This window comes from Dasypus novemcinctus, chromosome 23 (genome assembly GCF_030445035.2).
Source record: "Dasypus novemcinctus isolate mDasNov1 chromosome 23, mDasNov1.1.hap2, whole genome shotgun sequence".
In the NCBI taxonomy this organism is placed as follows: Eukaryota; Metazoa; Chordata; class Mammalia; order Cingulata; family Dasypodidae; genus Dasypus; species Dasypus novemcinctus.
The window spans coordinates 54,321,936-54,346,227 of record NC_080695.1 but is presented as its reverse complement, the minus strand read 5'-3'; the positions used below and the strand labels follow the sequence as shown (position 1 = coordinate 54,346,227).

General features: G+C 49.2%; 1 protein-coding gene across 1 annotated transcript in view; it reads right to left on the bottom strand.

Moving 5' to 3' along the window:
* Positions 1–24,292, bottom strand: part of SYT17 (synaptotagmin 17) — a 95,888-nt gene that overhangs the window by 59,805 nt on the left and 11,791 nt on the right. Inside the window, 2 exon segments of the mRNA XM_004450420.4 lie at positions 22,108–22,611; positions 22,613–22,728. Coding sequence (XP_004450477.1) covers positions 22,108–22,611; positions 22,613–22,728 — 620 coding nt within the window.

Here is a 24,292-nt window from a genome sequence, read left to right as displayed (position 1 = left end):
TAGTCTTATCCCTCTAGAACTACGCTGCCCAATATAGAAACCACCATCCACACGTGGCTATGGAGGACCTGAAATGTGGCAAGTCCAAACTGAGATGCGCTGCCAGTGTAAAATCGACAGTGGATAAGAAGACTTAGTACGAAAAAGGAACACTGAGTCTTACCCTTATAATTTTTATATTCATTACATGCTGAAATGACAATATTCTAGAGTTCCTGGAGTAAAGCAAATGGAGTATTTGAATATATTTCACCCACTTCTTTTTAGTTGTTTTTTTTTTTAGGAGGTACCAGGGATTGAAGCCGGGACCTCATACATGGGAAGCACGTGCTCAACTGCTGAGCTATATCCGCTCCTTTTTAGTTTTTTTTAATGTGGCTACTAGAAAATTTAAAATTAGATATGTGGATTGCATTGCATCTCTACCGGAGAGCACTGCTCTAGAGAGAAGTGCATGGAGACCTGCTCCCCAGGGCTGACCTGGGACCCTGGTGGTTCAATTTTTTTATTCTATTAACTACTCCACTATCCTTTCAACAGCCCCCCATTTAAATATATATATATATATATATAAGTAACATACGTACAACCTAAAATTTCTCCCTTTAGCGCCACTCAGATATATAATTCAGAGATGTGAATTATAACACATTCACAGTGTTGTGTTACCATTACCACCATCCATTACCAAAACTTTCCCCTCACCCCCAAAGGAAATTCTGCACCAATTCAGCTTTAACTCCCCATTCGTCCCCCACTTTTTCTCCCAAGCAGCCTGCATTTGAATCCTGGCTCTGCCATTTACTTACTGTGTGACCTTGGGCAAGTTTCTTAACCCCTCCCTGGCCTGTTTTCTTATCTGTGCAATGGGGATAGTGAAAATATCTCATCCAGTTGTGAGAACTAAATGTGTTCGTGTATAGGAAGGGCTTAGCGTCCAGCATTAGTGAGTCTATCATCGTTACAGTCACTATTTCCCTTCAGCTGGTCAGAGTCAGCTTTGCTGCTACTTGACCTGAAAAGGCTCCCCTACCCCACAGCCTGTGGTAGGTTGAATTTCGTCCTCCGACGAAGACATGTTACGTTCTTCATCTTAAAAGATGGGTCCCTGTGGGTGCCAACTCATTTGTATAAGGGACCCTCCGATGATGCAGGAGCAGTGAAGGTGTGGACGCATTTGGGAACGGCATCTTCTGAGATCCTATTTAGGTGTGGCCCAAATGAATGGGGTGGGCCTTCACCCCTACGCCTGGAGGCCTTAGGAGGACAGGGAAGCCAGATGTGGCCAGAGCAGCCGGAAGCCAGAAGTGAGCAGAGGCAAGAGAGAGCCTCCCCTGTGCGGGGAGGCAGGGCTGGGAGCCCAGGAACCTCGAGGATGGTGGCCAACCAGTGCCAGCGGGCTTCAGACTTTGGGGAGAAAGTATGACCTGGTCCGTGCCTTGATTTTAGACTTCTAGCCTCTGAAACAACACGACAACAAATTCCCATTATTCAGCCAAGCAGCATGTGGTAATGCTCAGAGCAGCCTGGCAATCTAAGGCACGGCCCTGTGAATTTCCCCTTGCATTTGTTATTCATGGATGTGACTGTCTACTTTCTCAGATGCATCTCCAAGCAATGAGGAAGTACTGAGCTTAAGAGTCCAAACCTGACCTCATTTTACCTGGATGTAAGTGGGGATAATCAGCATAACTCATAGGACAGGGTGACTATTCAATGGAATATATATGGAGAATGCTTACACTTCAAGAAATAGGAAGCACCTGGCCACTACTTGCTGTTTACTATACTATGATGGAGTTTTGAGGGCAGGGGTCAGGTCTCATTTGTGTGTGTAGCCCAGGAACCTGCCATCTGCAGATGCTCAATAAATGTTGCCCTCACATGGAAACTTTCAAAGTCTCCCCCTGAACAGAGTCTGGCATTCTCTTTAGAGCTTATGCTGGATACCCTGGCCACCCAACTCACCAAGTGCTCAAGGTGCAGGGCCTTATCTTCTCTACCCAAGCTGGACCTGATGAATTGTTTGGTTGGCAAATGATACTGTCCTCCTCGGTTCAACTGAGTCCCAGTCTCCTGGCTAGAGGATTTCAGCGTAATCATCACAGTCATGACTGACAGCAACATTTATTTATTTGGTGCTGACCAGCTGGTAGTTCACGTTAGTTAAGCCTTGTTGCATGCCAGGCCCCTGTGAACACCACAAGTATTAGCACATGCCACCCTTACCACAACTCCTCCCATTTTACAAAGAGGGGAGCTGAGTCTCAGCAAGACAGAGTGGAGGTTAGGAGCAGACCACTGGGATTTGAAGACCACCTCCTGCATTTATTAACTCCATGGCCTTGGGAAAGTGACTCAACTTTCTGCGACTCAGCTTCTTTATCTGTGAAATGGGGATAATGCTAGGCCCTGAGAAGCTTCCAAAATTAAACGTAAAAACCGAAGCATAGCAGCTGGTCCATGATAAGTGTTCTGGGGAGTCAGTAAGTATCATTATTATTAGGGATGTGAGCAGGTGCCCAGGGCCACACTGTGGAGGTGGTGGGCCTTAGAGTTATGGGATTCAAGTCCATGCTCTTGGCCATGACATGGCACCACTTATACACAGACTCTGGGCTCAGTGCCTCACATGCACTAGCTCACTGATCACCCACAACAGGTTCTGAAGTAATTACTTTTATGATCAGTGGTGTGCTGGTAAATATTTAACTCTCTGGGGGAAAAAAGGCTCTGATTTGTAGCATCTGTCAATTTCATATATCACAGGCAAATTTCAATCCACCAATGGGAAGTCAACCAACTGGCTTACAAAAACCCTGAAAATTTAATGATAAACTCTTGTGAGCCAGTGCAAGCCAGCTCCAGCACACTGTATGATCCCCATTTTACAAAAGAGCATACTGAGACTAGAGATGATAAGTAACTAGCCCAGGTCCACACCTCCAGTGAGTAGCAAAGCCAGGATTCGAACCCAGGACTGTGCACTTCAGGTCTTCCCTTGGGTGGAGCAGTGTGCACTGTGGCAAGACCTCTGACTTCCATCAGACAACCTAACTTTAGTTCTGCTTCTGTCATTGAAAGCTGTGTGACACTGGGCAAGTCACCTAACCTCTCTGTGCTACAGTTGGCTCATCTACAAAGTAGGGAAGTTGACCCAAGTCATCTGTGGTTCCTTTTCTAGCTCATGTTATGACTAGGGAGTGAAAGGTCATGTTGAGGTCTGAAACGTAAAATCAAATTTTATTTAAAGAGAAGGAAAACAATAAGGAGGATGTGAAAAAAAGCTCCAAGTCAACGGCTGCTTTGTCAGTCTCTGGCCTGAGCCCAGTCCTGGCTGTACAGAGTTGCCAAAACCCTGGGCAGGAAACAATTTAAACAAGTGCACAAAGGCCAGGATTCTGCTGGGAGGGTCAAGGCTGACAGCAGCTTGGGGCCAAGTCAAAGAGGGATTTTTCATTAAAAAATCAACATTTACCTTGTTAAGGGCCTTGTTTGTTACAGTATCAGGCAGGAATGACCTCAAAATACAAAATGTGGGGAAACGGACTTTGGCCCAGTGGTTAGGGCATCCGTCTACCACATGGGAGGTCCGCGGTTCAAGCCCCGGGCCTCCTTGACCCGTGTGCAGCTGGCCCATGCGCAGTGCTGATGGGCGCAAGGAGTGCCCTGCCACGCAGGGGTGTCCCCCGCGTAGGGGAGCCCCACACGCAAGGAGTGCACCCATAAGGAGAGCCGCCCAGCGCGAAGGAGGGAGCAGCCTGCCGAGGAATGGCGCCACCCACACTTCCCGTGCCGCTGACGACAACAGAAGCGGACAAAGAAACAAGATGCAGCAAAAAGACACAGAAAACAGACAACCAGGGGAGGGGAGGGGAATTAAATAAATAAAAATAAATCTTTAAAAAAAAAAAAATACAAACTGTGTTTAGGAGGCTGTTGACCAGGCTGTGTTTTGGCAGCTGGCATGGCAGGCTGGGGTATTTATAACTCCAGTGGTTTCCAGGTATCAGGCCCAGTCGGCATATAAAACCAGGCACCTCGAATCGGCAATTACTTTTGCTTTATATCAGGGTTCTTAACCCTTTTTGTCCCATGGACCCCTTTGCCTGTCAGGAGAAAACCGCTAAGTCCACACTCTACTGTATATTATTTAATAAGTATATCACACCCGCACCAACAAGTCCCCACAGGAACAATGCTTTATTCAAGCTCACAAACCCCTGGCTAAGAACCTCTGCTTTAAATAAAAGTCCTAATTCCCTTCGCACCTGTCTGCCTTGGTTTGGTGAAGACCCACGTAGCGCATACTGAAAACAATAATCCAATTCTAAGGCCAGCTCCTCAGAGCCTCAGCCGCGCCCCACCTCTTGGTATCTTCCCTCTTCAGCTCTCCCCGCAACCTCCCGGGACCTGGGTTCCCAATCACCACGTATTAAGAGTCTTCCATACACCAGGTGCTTTACCTGCTGGATCTTGGTTTAGTGAAAGAACGGGGCGTGGAGTCGTTAGGTGCACAGCCTCCGGCGCTGGACAGCCTGGGTTCAGTCCCAGCTTGGCCATTTACCAGTTCCGTGGCCTTACAGCATGCCTCAGTTTCCTCATCGCTAAAACGGGCTGATAGCAGTTAATACAATGAAAGCACTGAGCAGAGGGCCCGGTACATAAAGTTGTCAGCCCCGACCCACGCCCACCTCGGGGACGTGAGCACCATCCCTAACGGGGAGGTGAGGAGTTAGAGCCAAGGCCACACAGCTGGCAAATGGCTCTTTAGCCAGGTCAAGCGCAAAAGCTAACGCCATTTACGGGATGGCATTAATTCAATTCAAACAATATCTACTGAGTTTCTTCCAAGTGCCAGAGATACCAAGAATAGATGACAACGTTACTATTTATTAGTTGCTCTGCCCTGGGGTCTGGCTAAGCTTTACCTGGGCGGCCAGAGGATGCTGAGGCGGGACTTTCCCCGTGGACCCGGAACTGTTCACCCAGACCCAACGCTGAGGACTGGAGGGGCGCCAAGGAGCTGGCAATCCTCCTGCTGTGGTTTCTAGGAGGCAGAGAACTGGCTCTGCCGTGCTCACGCCACCTTCCCATTCCGACTCTACCAGCAGACAGAGGTGGGGACAGAAGACGCATCAGCTGAGTGGGGAGAGCGTGGCTCTCCCTTCTCCCCACCCTGAGCCAAGAGAGGTGGCTGCCAGGAGAACCACTTGCCGAGATCAGGTGTGTCTACGGGAAGGAGCAGCTGGCATCTTTTTGTCTGAGGGCATCTGCTTAGTCAGGGCCTTGTTGATCTGTTTTGTCCCTTCCTGATCACAGGAAAGGGGAAGTGGGGAGGTGGCAAGCAGAGCCTGGATGCAGAGCCTGGCAGGAGCCGATTCGTAGCCCTTGAGGTGACAAGGGTAAGCATGGCAGATGCTGAAGGTGCAAAGGTGCACACCTGTATCCCCAGGCGCGGCCACGGCCGGGCCTGCGTCTGCCGGGCTTCCTGTGGCCAGCCCTGCTTCTCTCTGCCTGAGGACTCTCGCGGCCTCTGGAGTCCTGCTCGTGCCCACACGGCAAGCAGGAGGAGCTGGGGGTGGAGACTCCCGGGGACATCCCTCTAGCCTTGCCAGCTGGCGCACACTCCTCACTCCTCAGGTAGGGTCCGTCTCAGGTGCTTGAGAGACACACCCTTTACTGGGTGCCTTTTCACCTCCTTTCCTCCCTTCCGTTCTGATTTTTTCTCGGCACCACCTTCCAAACAACACAGCCGCACTCAAATCTGACTCGGGTCTGTCTCCGGGGGAACCCAACCTGAGACAACAGGGGACTTCCCCACTCGCATGGGCGAGTGGACGCCAGGGAAGACAGCTGGGTTTGAGCCATCTGCCTGGGGCTCACCATCAAGGGCTGTTCCCTGGCAAAGGGACCTGGCAGTCAGAGGGCCTGGGATATCCCCCCAGGGACGGGAACTCAGGGGGCGAGAAGAGGGGGTGGAGCCTGATGTCCCACATCAGGGACTGTGCTGAGGGAGGACCCTGCCCGTGGCCGGCGCCTTCCCAACCGGTGGCATATGCCAGAGAAGCAGCTACAACAGGGAGAACTGCTGCCGGGGCAGCTCCAGAGAGACACGTGCCCTTCCCTCTCCCAAATCCCACTCCCTCCCCACTTCAAGTCTCCCGGGCAATGGACTGGTAATGAGCCTCTTTCCTGCCACCTGCCACCTATTTTGGTGACCACATTCAGATCAGACTGTCCTTTGGCTTTTCCTAAACAATCTGATCAATGTGGCCATTCTGAGAAAAGCCACAAGAAGCTCAGATTCTGAAGGCTTTCTGCTTTATTAATACGTATCAATAAAATGGATTTGTTAAAAAAAAAGAAGTTTCCTAAAAGACAGGCCCCCTAAAGTTCCTAAGCAAAGGCAGAACCCCTTCTAAGGGGATAGCTTCAAAAGTGGAAGGAAGAAAGACACACACACAAAAAAGAGTAGTTAGATGGTGTGGTGGCTTGGAGCTGTATGTACCCCAGAAAAAAATGTTCTTAAAGCTTAATCCATTCCTGTGGGTGTGAACCCATCCTAAGTAGGCCCCATTTTTTTAGGAGGTACTGGGGATTGAACCCAGGACCTCGTACATGGGAAGCAGGTGCTCAGTCACTGAGCTACACCTGCTCCCTAATGAGAGTTGGTATTTTCACTTGTTTGTTTTTAGGAAGTACCAGGAATCGAACCCAGGACCTCGTACATGGGAAGCAGGCGCTCGATCACGTGTACTACATCTGCTCCCCTAGGCCCTTTTGATGAGGTTACTTCAGTTAAGGTGTGGCCCACCTCAGAGAGGGTGGGTCTTAATCCTATTACTGGGATCCTTTATAAGCAGAATGACATTCAGAGAGAGAAGCCAGGGAAAGCAAGAAACTGAAATTCAGCAGAACCCAGAAGAGAAAGAAGCCAGGACAGGCTGCCACGTGCATCGCCAGGTGACGGGAGCCCAGGACCAAGGCCCCTGGCAGCCAGCCCCAGAATGCCAATCTTTGGGAAAAAGCAGCTGCTGACTGAGGGTACACCGTGCCCCAGGCACTGCGACAGTGCGGGCGCTGTACTAACCGCATCTTCTCATTAAACCACCACAGCATCCAACCAGTGAATAGCAGAGCCAGGGTTCAGAGCCAAGTCCATCCGGAAGCTCCAACGGCCAAACTCTTCCCACCTTCACCAACCACCTATCATTTCCCAGAATGAGGTCCAGGGCTCCCCTGCAACAGAATCTCCCAGGGCATCTGCTAAAGCACAGCTTCATGAGCCTCTCACCCAAGCCTTAGGAAATCGGCAACAGAGCAGTTGAGGTCTGGGGATCTCCATGTTCACAGATCCCAGGTGATACAGGCACTTGCTCAAGGTAGAGAAGGAGAGTGGAAAGCCCCGCTCCATTTACAGCCTCAGGTTCACCGCCTTCCTGAAGACGGAGTACAATGACTCAGCACCGGTCCTGGGCATCACAGCCTCTGACTTCAAAATGTGTCTCTCACCAACTCACCGCTCACCCCCCGCACCTCAACCCACACCCACGCCCTCACCGCCTCTCACCTCCAAGACTGCCGCGATCACTCCTCACGGCTTCTTTTTTTTCTGTAGCTCGCCAACATTTTATCACGAACATTTTCAAATACAGAAAGGCTGGGAGAATTGTACAGTGAACACCTACCTACGCATTATCTAGGTTTCACAATAAATAGTTACTAGTATTAATAAACCTAAACTCATATTTTAAAAATATCCTATATTTGCTTTATTGCGTCTCTACCCATCTATCTTCTTTAATACATTTCAAAGTAAGTTGCAGCTGTCAGTATACTTCGTCCTAAATACTTCAACAGGCACATCATGGCCAGAGTTCAGTATTTGTTTATGGTTATTTTTTTGGATAAAATTTAGGTACAAATTTTAAGTGTACTGCTTGATGAGTTTTGACAAAGGCATGTACCCATGTATCCCAAAGCCCTATCAAGATACAGAACATTATTGTCAGCCCAGAAAGATCCCCCTTGCCACTTCCCCATTCCCCCTGCCACACCACTGTTCTAGTTTTTTCACAACATTTTGTCTGTTCTTGAACTTCTTATGAATGCAATCATAGAGTATGAGCTTTTTTGTGTGTCTGGCTTCTACTTAGCCCAATGTTTGTAAAATTCGTCACTTTGTTCTATCAGGATTTTTGTCCACTTTATTCCTGAGTAATATTCTGTTATATGAATAGAATAGCTTCTTAGCCCTTTGCCTATTGATAGATAAATGGGCTGTTTCTAATTTGGGGCTATTATGTAGAAAGCTGGCATGAATATTCATGTACAAGGTTCTGTGTAGACGTATGTTTTCACTGTTCTTTGGTAATATCAAGGAGCAGGACTGCAGGGTCATGGGTAGATGCCTGTTTTGTTTGAAAAGAAACTGGTAGACCTTTTTCCTAAGTGGTTACCCCGTTTAAACTCCCACCAGCGGTGTGTGAGAAGTCCAGTTGCTCCATATCCTCATAGCGGGGATGGGGCAGCAGTAGTTCAGTGTGGCTTTGACTGGCATCTCCCTGAAGGTCGAGGCTCTCTTCATGTGTTACTGGTTACTGATACATCTTCTGTTAGGAAGTTCCTCTTCAAAATCTTTCCAAAGTGGTGAAATGGACTTGGCCCAGTGGTTAGGGCGTCCGTCTACCACATGGGAGGTCCGTGGTTCAAACCCCAGGCCTCCTTGACCCATGTGCAGCTGGCCCATGCGCAGTGCTGATGCGCGCAAGGAGTGCCCTGCCATGCAGGGGTGTCCCCCGCATAGGGGAACCCCACGCACAAGAAGTGCACCCGTAAGGAGAGCCGCCCAGCGCGAAAGAGTGCCGCTGACAACAACAGAAGCGGACAAAGAAACAAGATGCAACAAATAGACACAGAGAACAGACAACCGGGGGAGGGGGGGAATTAAATAAATCAATAAATCTTTAAAAAAAAAAATCTTTCCAAAGTGGTTTTGCAGTTTTATCTTTGAATTGTCAGAGTTCTTTATATGTTTTGGATATAAGTCCTTTTTCAGGCTTATATCCAGCTTGACTGGGTTACCTGCTGTGATGACTTGGAGCAGTCTACATTCCAGAAAAACATGTTCTTAATTTTTATCCATCCCTGTGAGTGCAAACTCACATAAGGAGGGCCTGTGGATGAGGCTACTTCAGTTATGGTGAGGCCCCCCAGTCAGGATGGGTCTTAGTCCTATAACTGGGTCCTTTATAAGAGAATGAAATCCAGAGAGGCAGAAAGAGAAAGCCGTGGAGGGAGCAGCCAGAGCTGAATATCAACGCCACTCAGAAGAGAAGGGAGAGACCAGAAGACGCCGCCGTGTGCCTAGGCATGTGACAAAGTACGGCCTGAGGGTCCCAGCAGCCAGCCCCAGACAGCTGCCTTGATGATGCCTTGATTTGGACATTTCCCTGGCCTCAAAACCATAAGCAAATAAATTCCCATTGTTTAAACTGAACCATTGCATGGTATTTGCTTGACACTCCCCCTCCTCAAAACTCTCCAAAGGCTTCCCACCACACTGAAGAATAAAATCCAAGTCTTTAGCTCAGCCTGCAAGGCATCTTATACCAACGCAACCTCATCACCTGTCTCCCTCCCTCACTCTATTCCAGCCCTCAACATGCTGAGCCAGCTTCTGCCTCAGGCCTTTGTCTTCCTATACTTACGGCTCCAATGTTCTTCCCCAGACACCCTTCAGACTCACTCCTTCATGCCACCCAGCTCTCTGTTCACATCTCACCTCGACACCCACGTAAAACAGCTTCTCCATTCTCACCAGCCAGCCATGCTTCTCCAGCCCCCTACCCTGCTTTGTTTCTCCTCTTGGCGTACACGATACCAACGTGGTGGTATTTGTTAACGTTTTTGTTTCCTGCCTGTTGTCCTCCAGTGGAGGGTAAGTTCCACCAGGGCAAGGGCTCCGTTTTGCTGGCTGTGGACAAGCATCTAACATACAGGTTAAGGCACAAGGATTTTTAAGCCAAAGAGCCTCCATTCTACCAGTCAGCAGCAGGGACAAGTTATTAGCTTCTCTCTGACCAGTTTCCCCCTTTGCAAGGAGTTAGTGCAGGTAAATCACTTCGAAAATCGCCTGACCCAGACTGAACACTCCTTGACTTATAACAATATTATTAGCTGCAGCCCCCGAACAGGATAAGCTATTAAATAAATAAATGAATAACTTATATATTATCCTTACATGCATATATTTTTTTCTCAACTTTTACATCCAGATGCTACATTATCCTAAGAAAGTTTTGTTTTTCTAGGGATGCACTGCAAGCAGGGAAGAAAGGTGTCTCCATGTGACAGAGCAAAAAAGGCCCACAAGCCTACATGACTCCAGTCACATCTGAACCAGTGAAAGGGCTGGGACAAGACCTCCGACACCGCTGGGCCTTCCTAACGTTTGTGGGGTTCCAGCCTGAGCGTGGGGTATCGAAAATCTCCACCACCCTGACCATTTCTGCAAAAGCCGCCTGATCTCACGAGAAAATGAACCACCTCCATCCTGGATATTTCAATGGCTCAAAAGGGGTGGGGGTAGGGAATAGGGAGTTAATGCTTAATTGGCATAAATTAATGCTTAAAGCACAAAATAGGATATTCTGCTGTGAGCCAGAGGCTGCTTCTCTGCGGATCCTAAGATTCACCCTGTCATCTGCTACACGGTTTTCCCAAGGCAGAGAATGTAGAACGAAGGCATTCCTCATTTCACTGCCCTTAGGAGACACCGTGTTTTTTTTACAAATCGACAGTTTGTAGCAACCCTGGATCAAGCAAGTCTGTTGGCACCATTTTTCCAACAACATGCACTCACGCTGTGGCTCTGTGTCACATTTTGATAATTCACACAATATTTCACACTTTTCCATTATTATCTCTGCTATAGTCATCTATGATCAGTGACCTCTGACGTTACTATTGTAATTGTTTTGGGGTGCCACAAACTGCACCCACACGGGTGGTGAACTTAATCGATAAATGTCGTGTGTGTTCTGACTGCTCCACCAACCAGCCAGCTCGTCTCTCTCCCTCTCCTCGGGCCTCCCAATTCCCCGAGATGCAACAATATTGAAATTAGGCCAATTAATAATCCTACCATGGCCTCTGAGCGTTCAAATGAAAGGAAGAGCTGCACTTCTCTCACATTAAATCAAAAGCTAGAAACAGTTAGGCTTAGTGAGGAAGGCATACTGAAAGCTGAGATGGGCTGAAAGCACCAAAGAGCTAGCTAAGTTGTGAATGCAAAGGAAAAGTTCTTGAAGGAAATGAAAAGGGCCACTTTAGAAAACACATGAAACAGCCTTGTTGCTGGTATGGAGAAAGTTTTAGTGGTCTAGATAGAAGATCAAACCAGCCCAAACATTCCCATAAGCCAAAACCTATTCCAGAGCAAGGCCTAACTCTCTTCAATTACATGAAGCCCGAGCATGGTAAGGAAGCTGCAGAAGAAAAGTATGAAGCTAGCAGAGATTGATTCATGAGTTTAAGGAAAGAAGCCATCTTTATAACATAAAAGAGATGAAACAGCAACTATTGACGTAGAAGCTGCAGCAAGTTATTCATAAGATCTAGCTCAGATAACTGATGAAGGTGGCTCCACTAAACAACAGATTTTCAATGCAGACAAAACAGCCTTTAGATTGGAAGACGCCATCTAGGGCTTTCATTGCTAGAGAGGAGTTGTCAATGCCTGGCTTCAAAGCTTCAAAGAACAGGCTGACTCTCTTGTTAGGGGTCAGTGCAGCTGGTGACTTGAACCTGGAGCCAATGCTCATTTACCCTTCCGAAAATCCTAGGGCCCTGAAGAATTAGGCTAAATCTACTCTGCCTGTGCTCCGTAAACGGAACAAAGCCTGACTGACAGCACATCTGTTTACAACATAGTTCGCAGAATATTTTAAGCCTACTGTTGAGACCTACTGCAGCACAATTTTAGGATCCAGAGCCCCCTTGCCACCATAGACTAGACTGAGGCTAGCCCTTTCTTGAGCTCTCATCCTTACCTCTGCAGCTAGGGAACTTGCTTCGGTTTGCCAGAGAGGTGCCAATGCAAAGTACCAGAAATGTGTTGGCTTTTATAAAGGGTATTTATTTGGGGTAAAAGTTTACAGTTCCAAAGCTGTGAAAAGTCCAACTCAAAGGACCACAAGAGGTGCTTTCGCACCCAAGTCAGCTGCCACGTGGTAAAGCAAGATGGCAGGTGATCTCTGCCTGGTCTCTGCCTTCCGCTCTAGGCTGTGCTGGTTCCTGGAGTTCCCCTGAGGGCAATCAGGCATAGGGCTTGTCTCTTACTGGGCCTCCTCTCTCAGGCTTGGCCGTTCTGCTTTCTTCCTGCTTTCAGCTGCAAGCGATCAGGCATAGGGCTCATCTCTCCCCGGGGCCTCAGCTCCTTGAGCCTCTTGTCACATGGCAGGATAAAAAATGGCAGAGCTCTCTCTTCCTGTGTGTCTCCGTTTTTTTTCAGACCCAGCAAGAGGGCAGAGACTCAACCTAAGTCAAGCCTCACAGAGTCAGAGGGGTGGACCAGCCCACAAACATAATCTTCCTCTTTTGGGGATTCATAAAATAATTTCAAACTGCCACCAAACCCAGCCCAAGTGTGTTCATAGCAGGACTAAGAATGGATTCTGGAGCTGCCACTGGCTAACACTGAGGTCCCCCTCACTAGTGGAAAGTGGAGAATTGACGGCCCCAGGCCTGTGGAAGCAGAGCAAACACTAATGGTGAAAGGGGACCTATAGTTGGCGCGGGAGTTGGTAGATGTATGTCCACGAGACTTGAATCTCTGGGTTGTCCGTGGGCCAGTTGGGCCCTGAATCTCAGCGGAGTTGTAACACCTACTCTCCATTCACTGGACTCGCTGAGGACAACTAACAAGGAGGTGAGGATGGGCAACCACCACATCAAGGAACCGAGAGAGTCTACAACTGCATGCGAGTCCCATCCATCAGCCATACGGGGTCAAAAACGCCTCTCAATTAGAGGTGGAGTGGGCATCCCCATCCCAGAATCCTCAGGTCTGGGGAATAAAATATGGACTAGAGTGGACTTTCTGGTATTCTACTATAGATTTATTAAGATTCTAGCAATGGAAGACATTGTATCATTGATGTGGAGACAGTGGCCACTGGAGTTGCTGAAAGCAGGGAGAGGTAAAAAGAGGTATAATATGGGGGGCATTTTTGTGACTTGGAATCGTCCTGGATAACATTGCAAAGACAGATACAGGAAGTTATATATCCTGCCATAACCTACAGAAGGAGTGGGAGAGAGTATAAACTACAAACTATAATTCATGCTGTGTGGCAATGCTCCAAAACATGTTCATCAATTGCAATGAATGTACCACACTAATGAAAGGCGTTGTTAATGTGGGGAGAAGTGGGAGATGTGGGGAGTGGGGCATATGGGAATCCCCTGTATTTTTTCATGTAACATATGTAATCTATGTATCTTTTAAAAATAAAAAATAGCAGAGTGCCACCTGGCCCGCAGGCGCCATGGAGAGCCGACTCAGCAAAGACGCAACAAAAAGAAGGGAGAGAAGTGAGAACACAGAAGAGCCCACAGCGAATGGATACAGAGAACAGACAGCAAGCAAGCCGCGAGAGGAGGGTAAATAAAATAAAAGCAGACACAGAAGAACATACAGCGAATGGACACAGAGAGCAGACAGCACGCAAAAAGCTGTGGTGGGGTGTGGATAAATATAAATAAAATAAAATAAAAAATAATATATTAAAAAGATAAATATATTACATCACTGCCACACACAAAAAAGAAAGGGGACCTACTGGCTCATGCAACCTCTCTGGCCTTTGAGCATAAGAGAGGAATAGGAATTATAAGGACTATAGATTCAGGGGGCTATGGTTAAACACCAGTGAGGCTCTGAACAGAGAAAAGGCTCAGGACATTCAATTGCCAACTTAGAGCAAGAGAGTCCTGGGGTCATTTAAAGATGCCTTCATCTCCTACAGCTAGAGGGCAGACAGAGCTGAAGATCAGGCACAGGACATTATTTAGGGCTGGCAGAACTGCTGAGAGGGCTGAATTCTCAGCCTAGGCATGTGTCTTAGTCCAGAGTCAGGGCCCTGAAAGGGAGGAGCAGGATAAGGATATTTAGGTAGATGCACTCGAGCACCTCAAATCTCCAGATTCCCTTGAGCCCCACGGAAGGGGCCCACTCTCCCTTGTTGGAAGACAGCAGTCTCCCCATTGCTTGAAGATGAGGTAGAAGCCTCAAACGAGGCAGGTGCCTTATAAAACTGTGCTAAGCCTCCTTAGGCTCTGTGCCACCACCCCGCCAGACCAGACCACCAGATCACTAGCTAGGAGCAAATCTCAGCCTGGCCTAACTGGGAAGGTGCTGGGCCCCTAAGAGAAGAGAGGGACTACACCAAAGGAGCGCATGTGTTCCAGCAGAAACACGGCCAGCCTGCCTGAGAGGAGATCCTGAGGGTACGGGATCAGGGCAGGCTGGTACATGAAGCTGGATGACAGAAACTGTGTGTGTACAGTGGGAGAGGTCCTCTTCTCCTGACCCAGGATTAACACCTGGCAAGAGTCCCAAAAGGCGTTTCTAATACATTACTAGATGTACCTTGGAAATTTGGGGAAAGAAACCCATATAATATAAAATAGCAATGTCAGGACAGCCAAGGAAGACTATGAAGGAAGCCATCAAAAGGCTCAGAGCAGTGGGCATGTTAGAATGGAGCTACCAAATAAGACAGGAATACTCAGCTGCCTGTGCTCCTCTGGAGGGCCTGGAGGATGCGAATGCACTGGTGTGGGGGATGGACCAGCGTGGCTGAGAAGCTCAGGAATGGCTATTCTCTATAGGGTAGGGTTGACAGAAGGAGTAGGAGAAAATATAACAGAACTGGGCTCCTCATAATAATGGGTATGATAGGATTCCAGAACAGCAGAGGTCAGGAAGAAGTAATTAGTTGTCAGAAGCAGGGTGGACATGATTATCATAATGGGCAACAAAATCAAAATGGCAGCCAGGAGGCTTGACCTACAGAAACCTAAGGAGATGGCTCATTGAACATGGTATTCCTCAGGCAGCCAACATACAGAATCAGAAAAGATCAAGGACGGATACGCTGAAATCAGCCCCCTGGAAAGTCATGATCACTTGCCCAGTTCCCAAAGCCACACCAGTTTTCAGATCTAGAACCCATGCGACAGAGAGGCCATGTCCTCACGAGGAAGGAACCCATAACACCACGGCAAGTGGTCACAGTCATGAATCTCCCAGTCCTTCTCCAACACACCTACAACTGTTTATTTGGGTAGCTGAAGACTGGGAAGGGGAACTTGTAGATCTTTAAGGGCTCTTGGATATAGATTCTGAGTTGACACTGATACCTGGTATGGCAGGCAGAATGACACCTCCCAAAGATGCCCAACTTCTAACCCCCAGAACCTGTAAATTTGTTATGTTACATGGTATGGCAGTTTGAGATTATTTTTGTAAATCCCCCAAAAGAAAAGGATTATGTTTTTAAATGGTCGGTTCCTCTGGGTGTGATCACCTTTGACTATTAAATTCATCTGCGATGACTTTGATTAAATTACCTGTTAAGATTAGGACTTTGATTTGACCATGTCAGTAGGGCATGACTCAGTAGCCCCTTGGTGGGCTGATAGAAACAGACACTCAAGAAAACATACAGAAGAAGAAGAAGAGAGAGAATTTGTTAGTTTTGACCCGGAAGCCCCAAGGAGAGGTGAGCCATTCACCTGATAGTTGGCAGCTGAGCAGTTGAGCAGGCCTGGAAAGAAACAAGCCCTATGCCAGACTGATATAGGAAGCCCTGAGAGACAAACCCTTTGCCAGCCTACAGCTGAGATTGGAAGAAGCTGGGCCCACAGAGCCTTAAGGGGAAGAAGGAAGCACAGACCACTCACCATCTTGCTTCAACACATGGCAAATGACTTGGGTGAGAAAGTAGCCTTGAGTTGGACTCCTTAGGCCTTGTAACTGTTAAGCTTTTACCCCAAATAAATACCCTTTATAAAAGCCAACAGATTTCTGGTCCTTTGTATCAGCACCCCTTTGGCTGACTAATACACATAGCAAAGGGGAAATGAGGGAGCAAATAAAGGCTGCTAATCAGATGACCTCAAAATAGGGAGATTATCTTGGATTATCCAGGTGGGCCCCAGGTAATCACGAGGATCCTGAAATGTGGAAGAGAGAAGTGGAAGAGTCAGAATCAGAGTGATGTAGCATGGGATGGACTTGAGTTGTCATTGATGGCTTTGGAGATGGAAGGGGTCCACAAGTCAAGGACTACCGAAAAAGGGAAGAAAATGCAATCTCACCTAGAGCCTCCAGAAGGAACACAGCCCTGCTGATACCTTGAGTTTAGCCCACTGAGACCCATTTTGGCCCCCTGCTGTCCACTCTCAGTTTCCTGCTGCCCACTCTTGGCCCCTGCCATCCACCTCTTCAGAGGGCAATGACAGATGGCAGTCCCGAGGTTAACCCAGCTCATGAAAAGGCTAGTTCCCCTGGCATTGTGCCAGGGATGAAACGCTCTCTAAGAAGATATTCACTAAGGTATAATTGCCACGTGCTACCCAGACAAACAGTGGCCCGTGGGCTTGCTTTGGATCCCAATGAGGAGAGCTGTCACTGGGTGAGGGATGACCATGCCCCCAGCACCACGGGGCCAGGCCCTTGACAAGGTCTCACTGCAGCCTCACTGACTTCACAGTGGGCCAGTCATATTATTTATTACTCACTCCACTTTCCCAATGAAGGGACGGAGGCACCTGGCTCACAGATAGGGCATGGGCGGGGGGGGGGGGGGGGGGGGGGCCCAAGGCTGCTTCTTCAAGTTCACCACAGTGTCCCCGTGGAACAGCTACTCTCATCAACCCAGTGCTGGCCAGGCTTCCCTCGTGTTAGGGGTTGGGTCATGTGCCCCACAAAACACATGTTCAAATCCTAATCCCAGTCCTGCAGGTGTGACCCCATTGGTAAAGAGGACCTTGAAGATGCTACTATTAGTTAAGGTGTAGCCAAGATGAATCAGGGAGGGCCTTACTCCAAAACAGAGGAAGTCCTTTAGGCAAAGGAAGTTAGACATGGAAATAGAAGCTTGACATAGGAGAAGAAGGTGGAAGTTGGGGGAGAGACAAGAGACGGAAGGAGAGAGACAAGAGAAAAAGAGAGAGAGAGAGAGAGAGATGGCCATGTAATGGAAGAGCTATCAACAGAATGCTAATGACTTTGAAGAAAGGACAGCCTTGCTGACACCTTGATTTTACACTTCTAGCTTCCAAAACTGAGTCAATAAATTCTTGTTGTTTAAGGCAACTGGTATTTGGTATTCATCATAGCAGCTCTGGCAAACTAAGACATCTCACTTAGTTTCACCATCTCCCATCCTTGTACCTTCTCCAGGCTCTCCCATCACATTGGGCTGGTTTCTAATTTTCTGCCAAATGGCTCTTCAAGTGGTATGGTGGTTTGAGTCTTTTGTGGACCCCAGAAAATCCTATTCTTAAAGCTAATCCATTCCTGAGCATGTAAACCTGTTGTAAGTAGGACCTTGATTAAATTACTTCAGTTAAAGTCCATTGATTAGATTGTATGACTCAGAGTTGGTCTTAATCCTCTTTCTGGAGTCCTTTATAAAGGGAGGAATAAAAGGTTGCAGACACAGAAAACAGCTGCAGAGACAGAGAGGAACCTAGAAGCTGAGAGAAAAGGAGTCCCAGCTCTCCAACCTTCTGACTATATGACTTTGGACAAGTTACCTCCCTCCCTGAGCTTCAGTTTCTCCATCTGTAAAGCAGGAATAAGAGTAATACTCATCTCACTTAGGGTGTAGGGCGAGATCATGGGGATAAAGTACAGTGCCTGGCATAATGCATAATCAGTAAGCATAGTGTGACTATATTATTCCCACTTTATAGATGAGGAAATGGAGACTCAGAGCTTTAGCCAAAGGAATAGAGGCAGAAGTATAGTCAGAGTCCCAAGCTAACTGTCCAGCTGTCTTCCTGGGAGCACAAGGTTTTCTGCCCCTGGGAGCTCCATCATTGCTGCTGCCCAATCCCACCTCCTCTCCAAGGGATAAAAAGCCTGGTAGTTCTCTGTGTACCATCAGTATCAGTCTAGATCACTCACAGACTCATGAAAGGTCTGGGCTGAAGCACAAGGCCATGGATGTTCCAGCACTCTGGGGACAGCATTCCCATTATAGTACAGATGAGTGGAGATTCCTGGGTTGGTGCAATTGCACAGTCTACACCGCAGGGCACGGCAGCCCCGAAGAGGTCATTTGTCTATGTGGTAGGTCATGTTTCCCACAGTGCCTCCCATCCCACATCCTCATTTGCAGTGCAACCTTGCCATCCTCCCATCAAGAGGTGGAAATCTATTCTTGCCTTCTCTTGAAGTTGGGCTTTGACAATGTGATGTGGTAGAAATAACATCCTGAGCCTTCCGTGCCCAGGCATTAAGAAGGCCTAACAGCCTCCACTTTTTTGGGAGTCCTGCACCATTAGGTTATGTACTGATTGGTTGATGACCATGTCATGACCAGACGCTCACAACAGCCTAACCCTGTATGTCCCTAGGAGCAATGGTTCAGGGGGAGCTCATTCCGTGTTTGTGGCAACATTACAGAACATGATTACCATGAAGAATTGACTGTACATGGCTGTTTTAGACCACTAAGTTTTGGGGTGGCTTGTTAAAAGCAATATGAGGGGAAGTGGATATGGCTCAAGCAACTGAGCTCCCACCTACCATATGGAGGTCGCTGGTTTGGTTCCCAGTGCCTCCTAAAGAAGACAGATAGCTGGAGCAACAGGCAAGCATGGCAAGCTGTTGCAACAAGATGACACAAGAGACACAAGAAGAAAAAACATAAGGAGAGACCCAATAAAGCAGGGAGCAGAAGTTCCCAGTGCCTCCTAAAGAAGACAGTGAGCTGACAGGACAGGCAAGCGCAGTGAACTGACTCAACAGGATGATGCAACAAGAGACACAGGGAGGGAAAACATAATGAAAGCTACAACAAAGCAGGGAATGAGGTGGCTCAAGAGATTAGGTGCCTTCTTCCCATATCGGAGGCCCTAGGTATGGTTCCCGGTGCCTCCTAAAGAACAAGGAAGATGAACAAACATAGCAAGTGCAAACATTAAGGGGGTGGGGAGAAATAAATAAATTAATCTTTAAAAACCAAAAGCAATATGGTTCAAGTGGTTGAGCACCTGCTTGCTGCATGGGAGGTCCCAGGTTTGGTCTCTGGTGCCTCCTAGGAACAAAGGAACAAACCAGCACCCAAACAAAAAAAAAAAATAACAAAGGGGAGCTGTTATGGCTCAGTGGTTGAGCACCAGCTTCCCACACACAAGGTTCAGGGTTCAATCCCTGGCCCCAGTAACTAAAAACAAAATAAATAAATAAATAAATAAAAGCAAGAAATAACTGAAACAATGCATTTCCCATAACTCACTTACAATCATTTGTAGAATGCCACCAGAAATATGAATATGAAGACAGATGATGGAAGGATAAATAGAAAGGAGGAAAGGAAGAAAGGAGGGAAGCGAAGGGTGGAGGGGGCAGGCAGGAAATTCCCCTGGACGCTCCTTCCTTCCATCCCTCGGGCATTCACGACGTATCAGTAAGCACTACCACATGCCAGGCACTGCTGTAGGTGCTGTTAGAGAATTGAACAAAATAGACAAAAATCTCTGCCCTCATGGGGTTTGCACGCTAGCGGGGCACACAGCCCATTCAACGCGTGCTCTGTGGGGTGGTAAGTGCCGTGGAGAAAAGTGAAGCGGGGGAGGGTATATGGAGCACCCAGGATGGGGGAGTTGCCATAGAAACGGGGTGCTGCAGCAGACGCCGCCTCTGGAGGGTGCCATCTCCTCTCCTCCACCCACCTCTGATGTCAGCCACCACGGCTGGGCGGTCCTCTGCGGGCGCGGGGAGGGCACCCACCGAGCCGCCTTCTCCTTTCTGCCACAGCCCCTCGGGGGCGCCGCGGAGCGCTGCCTGGGCACTGTCAAGGGCAGAGGCCACCGAGACAGGCCTCACCAGCGACGTGGGAGCGCCTGGGTCTGTGCCCCGACCTCTGTCCTGCAGCTCGGTGGTTCCCGGGAGGCCCCCGCAGAATGAAGCCCCAGCCGGCCCTGCTGCGGGATGGTGAACCTAATAGCCAGTCTTCTGTGGGGGCGCCCTCCTTCCCGCCCCCTCCTCACTCCTCACTCCTGCTTCCTGGGACCCCCGCCTAAATACACTACCTGTGCCCCGGGCCTCGTCTTCTCTGCGTTCAGGGGACCCAAACGAAGGCAGCTGTGCAGAAAGGCTTTCCTGAAGAGGTGGCACTTGAGCCAAGTCTCAAGAAGGTAAAACGTGTGGTGTCTTGGTGCTCCACCGCCAGGGCCTCCCACCGGGGGCAAGATACAAGGCGTTTTGCCTAGCAGGTCTCTCTCTTTCGAGAGTTAAGTTTCTGGAGGGTTGTCACACTGATGTCACAGGTTGAGGAGGACACAGAAAGTACCCAATATATCCCAACCGGGGACGTGGGGAGGGAGGATGGGCCAAGAGAAATTTCCCACGATGCTGGTCTGAGATTAAAGCAGGAGCTAGCGACACCCTAGCTATCCTCTCCTGGCTCTTGCCGCTTCATGGCACACTGGCCTGGCATCCGGCTGCCAGTCCCTGTGAATTTGTTTACATTTCTGGATGTCAGAGGGTACCTGACTTGCCAGTGGAACAGTCTAGAAGTGCCAAGGAGTTAACCTCCCCAGCTCCCAACAGCCTTCACGCACTGGCTGACAGGAGGTGGTGTAGAAAAACCCCGCTCCCTCACCCCTCTGGTGGAATAAACTCTGCGGTGTGCTTTACACCAGCAAACAGTTTCCCAGCAGGGTTGCGCGCCAGTCGCCCACACAGCAGCTGGCTGGGAACTGCATCCTTGATGTGGCTTTCTCACTACTGCTCTCACCTCCCTAATACACGACTCCTTGCCTCAGAGGTCTCTTCTTAGAGAATCCAAACTAAGAAAGTCATACATATCCTATCTGGGAACACACGTACGGACACACACACACACACGCAAACTTGTTTAAAACCTGCATCCCCAACTGTGATGCTGGGACATCAAATTCCTGACACAGCTTCGAGAAGCCCTTCAGTGTGTTTGATTGAGAAAAAAAAAAAAAAGCCAAAGCCCCTGCCTCTGCCATTCAGGGCTGTGTCCTCAGAGGGGAGAGACAATTCCGGCCTCCTCCTGGCAGGGTCATCTCCTTCCCCTGGGCCCCCACCCCCGCGTGTGTCCACCCACAGTGGGCTGCCCGTGGCACACAGGACCGCCTACAGGAGGGAGTCAGACAGGCCACGGCAGGCAGAGCCCGGGCCACGGGGGGCCCCCAAAAGCCAGTTCCATCTCCCGGAGCTGGCAGGGGAAAGGCAGGCGATCTACAATTTGCCTAAAAAACATCTGTGTATCAGTTCTGTTCCCTTGTCCTCACTTTTTTTTTTTTCCTCCCAAATCCACTTCTGAAAGTCAAAATGACTGATAGCTGGACACTGTGGACAATCATTCTTCTTATTAAATAATCCAGGATCAATCTCTAAAGTTCCCAGGGCAGTAGTGACTACACAGATTCATACTTATGGTAAGATTTCATAGAACTCTACAGTGAAAGAGAAGAGGAGAAGAGGAGGGGAGGGGAGGGAAGAGAGGAAGGGGGGAAGGAAAGAAGGAAGGAAGGGAGGAAGGGAGGAAGGAAGGAGCATGTAAAAACCAGGGAAATCTGCCTAAGGTCTAGTTTATTTTACCCCAGCGCACCGTGTCACTTTCCTGGTGTCAATAATGTCCTACTATGGCAGCACCCACTACTATCTTTGGGAGAAGATGGATGAAGGACCTGGGAACCCTCCTACTTTTGCAACTTCTTGTGAGTCTAAAATTATTTCAAAATTTTAAAAATTTTAAACGCAAAGCCATATATAAAAACAAAGATCCTTAGAAAAGGCAGCCGCCCTCCCCGAGGACAGCGCCTTACCTGCGAGCTGGGAATGAGCGCCTTCCACCAGTGCCCGCCCTTGACCAGGTCCACCTCACACAGGGGCACGGACACCTTGCCGATGACGCAGTGGCGCGAGAACTTGTCGAAGTCCACGACGGTGAGGAGCAGGGTCCGGCGCTGGGCCTCGAGGAAGGGGATCTCGAAGGTGTAGCGCTCCTCGAACACGGGCCTCTGCGTCTTGCGCTTGACGCCCGTCTGCTTGGAGTTCTTCTGGTCCGGCAGGAGGCAGACCTTGACGTAGGGGTTCGAGTGCGCCATGTCCTGGCGGGCGCCGTCGTAGGAGACGGGCCGCGGCAGGTCCCTGGCCTCGATCACCCGCACCGTGAGGTGGTTGTGCAGCAGGTCGTACTGGGTGCTGAAGTGCAGCATGCCCAGCTGGTACTTGGACAGGATCTCCTCGTCCGTCAGGGAGTCCACGTCGTCGCCGGCGGCGTCGAGCGAGTACAGCCGGGGCTCGAACTTGCGGAAGTAGTCGTCGGGGGGCGTAGGGCCGCCGCAGCACCGAAGGCTGGATGGGCTCCTTCTTGGCGCTGAGGACGCCGAACTCGATGGGTTTGATGTCGATGAGCGGCGAGCTGGGTCGTCGGGACTCCAGACCTGAAGAGCCAGGAAGGGAGTTGAGACCCACAGGGACCCGCAGCGCGAGGTCGCCGCGCTCCTCCCGCCCTCCCGCTGCGCGCCTGCCTCCAAATGCTCTCCTCCACCGATCTCTCCCCCACCTCGAAAGGCTGCTCGTTCTAGGGCGGGCAATACCCTCACCCTCGCCCTCCCCTCAGCAGCCAAGGACCAGCCTAAGTCCTTTCGTCCTCACAACCCCTGGGCCCTCCGATAGTCACTATCGTCTCCATTTGACAGGTGAGGAAACAGCCGTCTGAGGTAACTTGGCTCCGCTCCCACAGCTCGGGAGTGGCAGAGCCTGAGCGGACCCTGCCTTTGAGCAGGGACTCTGGGGCCAGAGCCAGGGTGGAATGCTACCCCAGCTATTTACCAGCCGCACATTACTTCGACGCTCTGGGACTCGGTTTCCCCATCTGTAAAATAGATCCAACCCTAGAGGATTGTGGTAATGATTCACGTGGAAAGAGCTCCAACAGAGCATACACATCCTAAGAGCTCAATAAATGTAAAGTGTTGTACTTCTGCAAGGATCATACTGAAACTCATCTCCCACAGGGAGCCGCCCCCCTCACCACCAACTAGCTGAACAAATCGTCCCCAAGTCCGCCATGGTCATCTTTGCTTGCCCTCTCACCACATTCTTGTTGCTCGCCCAAACATCTGCCTTGCCAGCTAAAATCACAAGCCTCTTCCCTGGTACAAGGGAGGTAGTCTGATAAATGTTCATGGAACAGAAATCATGTGTTTTATTTTATTTTATTTTATTTTTCAGAAGTTGGGGCTGGAGAACGAACCCAGGACCTCATATCTGGAAAGCTGGTGCTCAACCGCTTGAGCCACATCCACTCCCAGAAATCATGTGTTTGAGAACTGGGTGCGAGCCTTAGAAATCCTCTAGGCCAATGCCATCTGATAGAAATATAATGCAAGCTGTGTAGGTAATTTAAAACTAGTGGCCACAGTGAAAAGGGTCAGGTAGAATTAATTTTAATGATATGTTACCTAGCCCAATAGACCTAAAATACTATCATTTCAACAGGTAATCAATATTTTAAAAATTTAGTGAGACCAGTCCCTTGAATTCTTTTCTGTCATACTGTCTTCAAAATCCAGGGTGTAATTTAGATTTCCGGCACATCTGGACTCGACCCAGGCCCGCTCAGGTGCACAAGAGCCACCCGTGGCTGGCGGCTGCTGTACTGGACCACACAGGCCGAACCCAACCCTCACACTTGACAGCTGGAAAGACCGGGGCCCAGTGGGGTCTGCCGCCCCTCGCTTCACTGTTTCAAGCCCTTGAACTCTGGACTTCCTTTTTCCTCCCCATCTACATCCAGGAAAGGTCAAACACCAATTGTTTCCACCCAGATATGTTTTATGAATTTTTAACTCTCTTCCTCTGCTAAGTGAATTTCAGACATTGGCTCGATGCAAGGGCAGAGGTATTTTTGGGGGGATCAAGGGAGGCTGGGAGTCTGGGGACTTTATCCCCTTTCTACCCACCCCCTTGGCCTAACCATGTCATTAGGTCAAACACATACAC